The 12,421-nt window shown below is 42.9% G+C and overlaps 1 protein-coding gene across 7 annotated transcripts in view; it reads right to left on the minus strand.

The window, feature by feature from the left end:
- TJP1 (tight junction protein 1) overlaps nt 1-11,839 on the minus strand; it is a 492,978-nt gene extending 481,139 nt beyond the window's left edge. For 4 of the 7 annotated variants that reach the window (XM_089652456.1, XM_089652457.1, XM_089652454.1 and 1 more), the window contains exon 1: nt 11,342-11,839. In XM_089652456.1, coding sequence (XP_089508582.1) covers nt 11,342-11,436 — 95 coding nt within the window. In that variant the 5' untranslated portion in view covers nt 11,437-11,839. The remainder of the gene's footprint in view (nt 1-11,341) is intronic. The other 3 variants (XM_089652458.1, XM_089652455.1, XM_089652464.1) reach the window with 2 other exon arrangements.
- Between the last annotated feature and the right edge of the window lie 582 nt (nt 11,840-12,421).

Genomic DNA, 12,421 nt, shown 5'->3' on the forward strand with positions numbered 1-12,421 from the left:
CTGTTGACCACAACCTCCCCCAAAAATCAACTAAATAAGAATAAGAATATATATATATATATATATATATATATATATATATATATATACATAAACAGTATATACTAGTATTATATTTATTCTTAAAGTGAATTTTATGCTCTTACTTATACCAATGTTATCCGTATCATCCTGTATTTGTTTTTATTATACCCCATTATGTGCAAACCTGTTTTTTTTTATTGTATATAGGAGTATCAGCTGAGTTGAAATGTACCCTTTTTAGCATAAAATATCCATCCTATTTGGTATATTGTACCTATCATACAACCTATTATACAATTTGGTTTATACCTCTATCTGTGGAAGGACAAGTTGTCACAAAATGTACAATTTGTGTTTTCCTCTTCATCAGGAAAACAGTTCATTTAAAGTTCCAACATTCTTTATATGGCATGGTTCATTTTACTGAATACTCCATCAAAATATGGGTGCCTCTACAACAGCAGACTGCATCAATTTTTCTTCATTCACATAGCATTTGACACACCATTCCTGTTGTTGATAGAGTGGAACTAGGTTGGGGAGCATTCCTATACCAGAATGGATGCAGATATACTCTTCAGATTTGCTCATCCACAGTTGTGTATACCCAGGGGCGGACTGACAACTCATGGGGCCCCCAGGCAATAGGGGATCATGGGGCCCCTGTGTCCTTGCCCAAACTGGAAAAAGCCTATGAAAAAGGTACCAGGGGCATCCCATGGGGCCCCCTACTGACCCCAGGCCCTCGGGAAGTGCCAGAGTTTCCAAATGGTCAGTCCGCCCCTTTGTATGCCATTAGCCAATGGTTATCCACAACCTTGACAGATGTAAGTCCAATCACTTCAGTTCTATAGCACCTATTTTATATATTTTTTGCTTTGTACTCTATACTACACTATAAGGCTTTCCTATGTTCCCTGTTTCATTTATCCTGTGGTTTGCCCTGTCTTTACTCTGAGAACCATGAACCAAGATTTAGCATGGAGATTAAATTTACAAGAAAAAAAGGAAGTGGAGCAAGGGTCCCATCTGCAGCAAAGATAAATGAAAATATCTACCGGTGTTCTGGAGTCCTGCTTTACAGAAATCCTTAAAATAGGGAGCACTCTCACCAGTAGTGATACAAAGTCCTCTGGTCCTCAAGATGAGGACACCAAAGTGCATGCTTGCATATCGGGATTCACAGAGGCTGAAATACCAAAGGGTAACTGTGGCAATGCAACTACTACCCTGCTATCTACCAGCCCTAGAATTGCTACCTGTTGGTCCAAGGAAAACTGAACAAGATTGGGGTATTTTAGCGTGGCTAAAGCATAGTAAAGCAGAGCCAGTTTTTTTTTCTTAGTATAAAAAAAAAAAATTGTTCTCCTACCTGGGGACTGAAGTAATATATGGGCCTGTGTCAACTGGTTTTGGGCTACAAATGCAGCATGCTTTTGACATTAGTTTGAGAAACTTCTGGGATTATTCAGAATTAATTGAAGGAAAATTTGTCCACTTCAGCAGGGACTGGCCGAATTTCTTTCCATGTATAGGAAGGCTGGTTGTACAGAAGACTATCTACCGATCAACTTCTGTAAAACAGCCATGTCATATTTTCCCTGCTCAATCAGCATTGTGGGCTATTTTTATGAACTAGACATTTTTACTGTATTCCATTTATTTTTTTATGTAGTAATAAAAAACAAATAAACAAATAATGTGTGAAAATAAAAAAAATACAAACGAAAAAAATACAATCAGCAAAAAAGAAACAAAATAGTTAAGGAGGAATGAGTTAACAACAGCTAATTAGAGCTAACTAGGGGTTTATAAGAGGTTAAATAGGAATAACAGTTATTTAAAAAGAGAAATAAAAGTGTTGTTTTTTTTTTCATTGCTTCAAGTAACTATAAGTATATCAGGGCAGATACAGGGAAAATGGTCATAACTGAAATTATTCAGAATCCAGTAGCAACCAGGGCTGCTTAAGGCTCTGGACCAGTAAAAGCAAATGTGTAGGTGAATGCAACCCACCTACCATATAATTTATCAAAGATCTGTGGATTTTCCTGAGTTGGTACGTGCGTTTGTACATACTGAACATGGTAAAACAATGTAGTAGATTGACATTGCTAATTTTTTTTCCATATATCAGCAGAAAGGGGAGAAGATCCTTTCATGTTAGCAAGGTCTTCCTCCTAACATGAAAGTAAAGTATATGTAATAACACTTTAGCATATTTGGACATTTGTAGGTCTTCAATAATAATTAGTAGGCAATTTTTGGGATGGAAAATATTGGGAAGTCCCAGGACTATGGATATGAAGTAATTGATCCTTAGCTAGAAGTCTAGTTAAAAAATCAGCAATATGTCCACATCATCAAAAGCATGCTGTGTGTGTGTGTGTGTATGTGGGGGGGGGGTGGGGGTAGACCCGTTTTATGCAATCTAGCAAGTGCAAAGTGGTTGCAATGGTAAAATTTCAGTTGCATCCAGGGGCGGACTGACAACTCATGGGGCCCCGGGCAATAGGTGATCATGAGGCCCCTGTGTCCTTGCCCAAACTCAAAAAAGCCTATGAAAAAGGTACCAGGGACATCTCATGGGGCCCCCTACTGACCCCGGGCCCTCGGCAGTGCCCGAGTTTCCAAATGGTCTGTCCGCCCCTGGTTGCATCACTCTGCCCCTAGAAAACATCACTGAACCCTTATACATATCCTCAAATTCCAACCAGTCTTGGTCGGTAAACTGGAAAGTAGGTGAAGACTATCTGAGTTAGTTAGGGTATAATAGGAAGTAGAAACTAATTAGGTGGTATCTAGTCTGGTCTGGTCTGGTCTTGAACAAAAGTTGTTCAAAGGTGGTGGTGATGATGAGGTTATTTTAAATTTTGAATTGATTTGGATTGTGTGGTAAAGTTGTTAGTAGTGAAATGATCATTTAGCAGGTAGTTTGAATTCTTCCTGTAAGTGAGAGAATGACAAATTCTTGGAAGGAATATACACTGATCAGTCATAACAGAGAGATCACTGACAGGTAAAGTGAATAACACTGATTATCTTGTTATAATGGCATCTGAAAGTTGGTGGGATATATTAGGCAGCAAGTAAATATGATGTTCATGAAGTTGATGTGTTGAAAGCAGAAAAAATAGGCATCACAGTTTGTTGTTTTGGGGGCTGCTTAGCTTCAGACTGTTCAGGGTGCCCATACTGACCCATGTCCACAGCCAAAAGCGCCTACAGTGGGCATGTGACAATGAGAACTGGATCATGGAGCAATGGAATAAGGTGACCTGATCTGATGAATCACGTTTTCTTTTACATCATTTGCATGGCCAGGTGTGTGTGCGTCTATTACCTGGGGAAGAGATGGCACCAGGATGCAGTATGGGAAGAAAGGCAAAATTGGTCCAAGGAAGGAAACTGGGTCATGGGTGGCTAAGGCTCACTGATGCATTAGGGGAGCATAGACTGGCCCATGTAGTCTGATCCAATAGAAGAGCTTCTGTAGAGCAAATTGCTGAAAATGTTAATGCTGATTCTGACAGAAAGGTGTGAGAACATAGAGTGCATTGCAGTTTTTTGCATATGGGGCTGTGTAGCTGCCAACCGCTCAGGGTACCCATGCTGACCTGTGTCTACAGCCTACAATGGGCATGTGGGCAATCAGAAATGGACAACAGTGAAATGAAAGAATGTGGCCTGGTCCGATGAATAACGGTTTGCTTACATTATGTACATGGCCAGGTACGTTTGCATTGCTTACCTGAGGAAGAGATGGCCCCAGGATGCAGTATGGTAAAAGGCAAGCCAGCAGAGACAGTGTGATGCTTTGGGCAATGTTCTGCTGGCAAATTGTGGTCCTATCATTCATACTTTGATACTTTGACACCCACCACCTACCTAAACACTGTAGCTGACCAAGTATACCCTTTCAAGGAAACGGTATTCCCTGGTGGCAATGGTCTCTTTCAGCAGGATAATGCAACCTGCCACACAGTAAAAATGGCTCACAAATGGTTTGAGGAACCAAACAACGAGTTTGAGGTGTTGACCTCTCCTCCAAATTTTACAGATCTCAGAACATCATACATCAGTGGGATGTACTGAAAAAACAAGTCCGATCCATGTAGGCCCCACCTTCCACTTTACAGAACTAAAAGTATTTGCTACTGATGGCTTGATGGCAGGTACTACAGCATACCTTCAGAGGTCTAGTGGCATCCATGCCATGAAGGGTCAGAGTTGTTTTGGTGGCAAAATGAGCTGTTTTGGTGTCAAAATAGGGACTTACTCAATTATTAGATGAGTCATCATAATGTTATGGCTGTTTACTGTAAATGGCATACAAAGTTTATGCCACATGAGGTCCATCTTTGAGCATCAAGGATAGAAAGGAATTCTTGTAAATAGTAGTGTGACCACAGAGGGTTGTAACGGTTTTCATCTTTATTGTAATTTTATTATGATAATGGTGTATCTTGTAAAACCTAGTTGTAGGATACAAAGTAGGAGTACAGTTTTCAGCACCATACCCCTGCTCCTCTGCTCAAAGCATAACATCCGCAGCTAAAATGCTTACCCCATTACTTCTTGCATTCAAACCCCCAACCCACAAAACTCCACATCTATACCCTTTCCAACCCCCATAACTTCTCCATCTTCTACAGTACATCTCCCCAGGAAAAGCAATATATAGTGATTTCTGTGGAGAGGGTGCTTAGGCTAAACATGCCCTATGAGCCCTCCAGAAGCAAAAAATCTGTTTTCAACTGGAACCTTTCCTACCCCACTTCCTATGTCACACTCAAGCAGTCTGTGTGACATGACCTCTGTGATCATTTAAACAGACCTTTGGCTGTCCCTGACAGTCACATTCCAGCAATAAGGGCCCATTCACACTATAGGAGAGAGCTGTGTTTTCCTGCATAAGCAAAATGTAGCTTTCTGCAAAGGCACACAGAAAATAATGCTTTTCTATGCACCCCATTCACACTTCCCTGCGGGGCAGAGCGGTGCAGAAATCTGCCACACTGTTGAAGATTTCTGCACCTCTCTGCAGGTGAACTGTGCCAAAATGCACAGAAAATACCTGCAGTAGGGGGAATCTGACAGTTGGGGATGATCAGTGGGGGAGGTAATTACAAGAACCAATCTCCCTGTATGGCTCTACATGAAGCAGCTGAAAGCCGCTTCCCCTCCTCTCCCTCCCGCGGCTTTCAGCAGTTTCATGGAGAGCCATGTAGGGAGATTGTATCTTGTAATTGCCCCCCACCACTGCACCGATCACCCCTCAACTGTTCTTCAGAATCTCCTTGCTCTCCAGGGCTTTCCCCCTGTGTGCTCCCCAACCCCCCATCCCTTGCTGAGGGCCTGACTGCAAGGGTAGCTTTTTTTAAAACTAATACATAAAGCAGATATATCAGATGCATATCCTTTTGACTTTTCTCTGACTTGCCTGATTTGCATGCTTGTTCTGGATCAGTGACCTAGAATGTAATGAATGTAGCAGGTCAGCATAACAGCCAGGGAACTAGCATTTTCAGAAAGAAGTCGGCAATACCAGCCGCCAGCCAAGTGGCCTATCTGATAGGTGATCCTGCTCTTCTGGGTAGAGGGCACACACACCTGCCGCCCCGGCTGTGCTGTGATTAGTTACACTAAAAGTCAATCAGCGGGTCCTGACCAATGATTGATCAGTGAACCAGATGACAGCACATAGCTCTGTGATTGTAAACACAGAGCTCTGTCCTGACAGCGTAGATGTGCTGCTTTTTGTTCTTGTTTCAGGGAATAAAAACCTGCACATCACTTAGTAAAATCAGCACACAATAAACACACCAAGCATTGTTAGGTGCACAGTAAACCCTTTTATTGCCCTTAGATGTTAACCCCTTCCCAGCCAGTGTCATTAGTACAGTGTCAGTGCATATTATAAGTACTGATCACTGTATTAGTGTTACTAGAGATGTCAGTGGCAATTAGTCAGTTCCCACAAAATGTCAGCTAGTGTCAGATTGCCCACCGTACTATCACAGTCCCACTATAATTCGCTGACCACTGCCATTACCAGTATAAAAAATAAAAGTAACAGTTTTTAGACGCTATAAATGTTATGCAAACCAATCAATACACACTTGAGATTTTTCTTTTACCAATGACAGGTAGCATAATACATTTTGGCCACAATTTATGAAGAACTTTGATTTTCTTTTATTCTTTGACTGGATATGTTTTATAGCAGAAAGTTGAAAATATTGTTTGTTTGTTTTTTTAATTTAGTATTTTTTCATTTATATTGCAAAAAATAAAAAAAACCTAATGGTGATCCTATACCACCAAAAGAAAGCTCTATTTGTGTGGAAACACAATTATATAAATTTGTTTGCGTACAGCATTGCACAACCACACAATCGCCAGTTAAGGTAGTGCAGTGCCGAACTGCAAAAAATGGCCTGGTCATGAAGGGGATAAAAGCTCAAGTGGTTAAAAGACCTGCTTTTGCTATCCCCTAGTTAGCAATGTGCCTCACCCTATTCTTTGTAATGGTACTTGATACTTCAGATTGAAAAGCTGGCTGCCTGCAAATAACCACACAAATATTTTGTCTTCTGCACTCTTTATTATAAACCTTTTTAATAAGCAACTTGCCATAGCAAAATAAATGGACATCATCTTTGTTCTCATCTGGTATAAATCAGCATTCTCAAACATGGTTCCTGTGGTACCCTATGGTTACTCCTGAGGTTGCTAGGTATTGCATGAGCATTAAGCAATGGTGAATTGATCCCCTGCGGACACTGACCATAAAGACAAGGAGAAAATTTACCACTAAGTATCAATGTTAGCAATCACTTATACCCTGGCCACTAATCTTAGGTACACCACAGTTTATATTATCTATGTTTATTTTCTGCTATTATAATTCATGTTAAGGTTATTAATAAACAAGAATTTATTTGTATAGGTAAGGGGTGTTCAAAAATGGCCTAGGTGTCAAATACACAGGGTATGCCATGTTAAGTATTATTTTATTAAAAACCCTCTACAAGTTATTGAACATGCTCTTGTACTATGAGCAGGAACATTCCAAAGGTCCTAACAGACCAGAGGCACCTCTGGGAACACAGATTAAAATGTTGAGGTTCTAGTGGGATACCAGGATAAGTGGTTTGAATCAAATCTGAGTCTAGTGGTAGCCATACACACTTTGATAAATGATCTTTTTTCTTTGTTTCATCTATCTTTCACCATAGGAATACTCAAGCGATAGTTGACATGCAACACACAAGGAAGTAGATTTTGATCAATAGTTGGAAGATATAATCATATGTTATCGATCATATCTCTTTATCCTCCATGCAACCTCATAATCCAATCGACCATAATACAGTCAAATTCACGACCACATCATGTTAGTGTTGCCAATCGATGGAAAATGATTGATCATTTTCCACTCTTGTCAATCGACTCAGCTTGGTCAAAACCTAAATCAAAAATTCAAAATCTAAATTGAGCCTAGACTGGTCATAAGGAAAGTTATGGGGAAGTCACATTATGATGACACAACTAGGATAAAATCAAATGTATTATCATTGCTTAGAAGCAACATAAAATAATAAACAATAATACAGTAATTGAAAAGAAGGTAAATTACACAATGCTTCAAAACTGGGCAACGCACAAAATGTATAATCACCATATTTCAAAGGAAACCTGAGGCACTCAGTGGAAGAGGGCACGTCCCCCTCGGTGCCAAGGTCTAGCTGTAGATATAATCATTTTTAGCAGGGGTTTTCTGAGACCTGGAAATTATTCCAAGTGTTCTTCTGGGGTGAAAAGGCTCAGAAAAGCTCATCCAAACTGATGAATACTAAAATTTGATCATTGTGGGCCAGCACAGGTCAATGCTATTGGCACTTAGCTTAAGACCCTATTCGCACTAGGCATGGTGACCACTACTGTGCATGAAAAATGCACCTTAGAGGTATCATATTTTGGCACTAAGCCAGGTGTGTTTAGCAACGAGCAATTTACTGCAATTTTCACATTCTGCCACATGGCGAGTGTGGCAAAACTGTACCATTTTTGGGGTGCCATTAAGAAATAATGGAACCTCAAGCACATTGCATACTTTGCCACGTTTTGAAAAACCAATCTAAATTGAGCCTAGACTGGTCAAAAGGGAAGCTATGGGGAAGTCACATTATGATGACACAACTAGGATAAAATCAAATGTATTATTATTGCTTAGAAGCAACATAAAAAAATAAACAATAATACAGTAATTGAAAAGAAGATAAATTACACAATGCTCCAAAACTGGGCAACACATAAAATGTATTATCTCCATATTTCAAAGGAAACCTGCAGCACTCAGTGGAAGACCGGGGGCACGTCCCCTCGGTGCCAAGGTCTAGCAACGCCCCTAGCAGTAGGTATAATAATTTTTGACAGGGGTTTCCTGAGACCTATAAATTATTCCAAGGGTTCCTCTGGGGTGAAAAGGTTCAGAAAAGGTCATTCAAACTGATGAAAACTAAAATTTGATCATTGTGGGACAGCACAGGTCAATGATATTGGCACATGGTGAGAGCGGCAAAATCCCACCATTTTTTGGGGTGCCATTAAGAAATAATGGAACCACAAGCACATTGCATATTTTGCCATGTTCCTGATTCTGCCTGCATATTCAAAGCAACCAAGTGTGAAAGCATCTTAATAAGAATCTGGTAATGTTTATGTATTTTTAGTAAAGTACTTTTAATGAATTGTGCCTCATTCCTCAGTGACACATTGGTGTGACATGTGTGAATAATACTTTCCTCTCTGCTGAAAGGTCATATTGGGTGCCTGGTTTGTTAGGTAATACTACAGCACTTGTGTAGAGTATTCAATGACAATGATACCATTATTAAAATGCAAATCACTTCTTTAATAAAGGCCACATGGTTAATACTGTAGCATCATCTATTAATGCTTGAAGTGTTTACCTGCATGGACTTAGCAATGTATCAGTAACGTAGAATTGCCATACATAGTATTTTATATTCTTCCTAAATATATTGCTACACATTAAAACTTTACAACATACAAATAAAAACATGATTTGTTTGCACTGCAGAGCAAAATTTACAATGTGTAAAAATGAAATATGAAAGTCTGAATACAAATGAACTATGTAGTAGAACTGTTCATGTACACAGTAAACCTCTGTGGGTTTTTCACTGCATTGCAGGCACAATATTCAGCAATGATAAAACATGGCACTGTACAGTGTACAATGAACTGATGGCAATTCACCCATGGCTAGTCCTCAAGGATTCCAGCATATCACTGGATCATATCATACCAGGATATACACTGCAACACAAGTTCCCTCTGTACAGTGATCATCACTTACTAGACAGCTCTCCGTCATGCCTACATTTCACAATACCTGACAAAGGCCATAGGTCCATCATCTATTTTCCTAAACCTATGCCCCATACCTGCTGTTGACACAGCCAATGCATTGACTATGGTCAGTGAACCTGAATACAGAACAGCACCTGGTGCTGAATTTCTTTGTACTGCAGTGTCAGGAAAAGGCAAACCAATAGAGAAAAATGAAAGAATTGCCAGCATCCTCTTGGCTGCTCCTGCCAAGCTTTAGTATCATGCAGTGTGGTCAGTGTAATAGTGTATGAATCCATTATTTATCATGGTCCATACCTTGGCTCTAAATATATACCAAGCATCATCCACAGCTACATATTGTTTGTTGTCATCAGACAGTTAAACAAAGCAGGATACATGCTTTACTATGCCATGACATCAATAAAAGCAGCACTGCATCACATGGACTGAACCTAGTAGTGTGCACTCCACTGTAACCCATACAGCCTCCCCCATTCATCAATGCATGAGCTAATCATCTATGTAATGTGTTTTAGGGAAAGACATTAGAGGATTCAGGACCAGGGATGATCACCCATGTGCAGCTTCTACACACATCCTTTGATCCCAATGATCCCCATGCACCTTGCAGACTACAAATGTAGCATGTACTGTAGACGATCCAGGAGAAGGCCAGCATGCATGATACCCCCAGAATGTGCTTTAGGATCCATGAGGAAGAGACAGGCATTTGAGGATGGAGGACCATGGATGTTCCCAATATGCATGGTAGCCCCACAATATGACCCCAATGAGCAATATGTAATGCACCATGCAGACTACATATGTAGCATGCACTGTAGATGATCCAGGTGAAGGCCAGCCTGCATGGTACCCCCATGTACATGGTAGCCCCTATACACATCCTATGATTCCAATGATCCCCATGAAATGCACCATGCAGACTACACATGTAGCAGGTGAATTGGAGCATGCAGTGTAGAGGGTCCAGGGGAAGGCCAGCATGCATGACCCCCCCCCCCAGAGAACTTAGAAGCCCACATGTACATGGAGCCCCTACATACATCTGATCCCAATGAGCTCCATGCAATGCACCATGTAGACTACACATGTAGCAGGTGAATTGAAGCATGAAGTGTAGAAGATCCAGGGGAAGGGCAGCATGCATGACCCCCCCCCCCCCCCAGGATCAAAGACTCCCCCCATGTACATGGTGGCCTCTACATACATCACCTGATCTCAATTATCCCCATGTACCATGCAGGCTGCACATGTAGCATGTGAATTGGAGCATGCACTGTAGAGGATACAGGGGAAGGCCACCATGTATGGTCCCCTCATGGAACAGAGAAGCCCCCCAGGTACATGGTAGCCCCTACACACATCCTATGATCCCATTGATCCCCATACAATGCATTATGCAGACTACATATGTAGCAGGTGAATTTTAGCATGCACTGTAGAGGATCCAGAGGAAGGCCAGACTGCATGGTCCCCTCAAGGAACAGAGAAGCCCCCCAGGTACATTGTAGCCCCCACACACATCATCTGATCCCCGTGATCCCCAGACAAAGCACCACACAGCCTACACATGTAGCAGGTGAATTTAAGAATGCACTGTAGAGGATCCAAGGGAAGGCCAGCATGCATACCCCCCAGGGAACAGAGAAGACCCCCATGGTAAGCTAGCATCCCTCCCTCCAGGAAGAGAGAAGACCCCCATGGTAGGCCAGCATGCCCCCCCTCCAGGAACAGAGAAGACCCCCAGGTACATGGTGGCTTCTATACACATCATCAGATCCCAATGATCCCCATGTAATGCACCATGCAGACTACACATGTAGCATGTGAATTGGAGCATGCAGTGTAGAGGATCCAGGGAAAGCCCAGCATGCACGGTCCCCCCAGGAACAAAGAAGCCCCCCAGACTCACCACAGCCTCCTCTTATAAGGTAGAATGTTGCCCCTGTTGGAAGGAGTCACTCCGATGGCCATCTGCAGCACAGTCAGGTATTTCTGGTATTTCATTTTGTCTCCCCCCTTGGTTCTCCCCTCCGATGCCCCCCCACAAAGCTCTGCATGCGATCATGAAATTGGGCTTCCCAGGCATCTGCCCCGCGAGCTCCCCGGACCGTCCCTCCCTCTCCCGGGCTGTGCTCTGCTCTCCCCTCGCCGTGTCTTGTCAGCAGATCGCCATTTGTGAGAGAACATTGACAGCTCGAGGTGGCAGAGCCATCCTTCTTCCCGATGCTGGGCTCTCCCCTCCCTCCTCCTCCCTCCTCTCTCACCAAAGCCCAGCAATCCTATTAGCACCTAGAATAGCGTCCCATTAATCCCTGTGATGAGGATGTGGCTGCGAACACCCGGCGATCACATCCACGTTATCGGCCACATTGCAGCATCCTGCTCCGTGTGTGTGGCATCACTGCAAAGGGCATGGGGGAGGGGAGCGGGGGGGGGGGGGGGGAGGGGGCAGAGCTGGGCAATAAGCACATTAAGCAATTATTTCATATCACCCGAAGGATCCAGCACGACCTTCTACCCTGAGATCATCGCACCCATCCACCCTGACCACTGCACACCCACATCATGACCTTGTAACCATGTATAGGGGCTTTTATACACTGCACCATGGCCGGATCTACGGGTGCTGCTGGGGTGCCCCCAACCCCCCACATTGCAGCTGACAACCCCAGCCCTCCCCCTCCCTGGACACCGTGCCCGGCTGCTGAACCGGACGTCACACAGCCGCACTGTCCTGTCTATAGACAGTCAGTATACAGCCCGGCTACACGGAGGAGCGAGGAGCGCAGCACAGCGCAGGCAAACTCATCACTCCCCTGTCATCTCATCTGCATCGCCTGTCACTCGGGGTGTGGCTGCCTCCTCCACTCCTCCCACAGACTGATCCTGCAGCTGGAGAAGGGGAAAGAGGAGGAGAGGATGCTGCAGCCCAGGGAGACCTTGATTACAAACCAAGGGGTGACACCTGACACCACATACTGCCCCAGAC

Source organism: Staurois parvus, unplaced genomic scaffold, assembly GCF_062004578.1.
Source record: "Staurois parvus isolate SC_StPar_1 unplaced genomic scaffold, SC_StPar_1.0 ptg000682l, whole genome shotgun sequence".
Lineage (NCBI taxonomy): Eukaryota > Metazoa > Chordata > Amphibia > Anura > Ranidae > Staurois > Staurois parvus.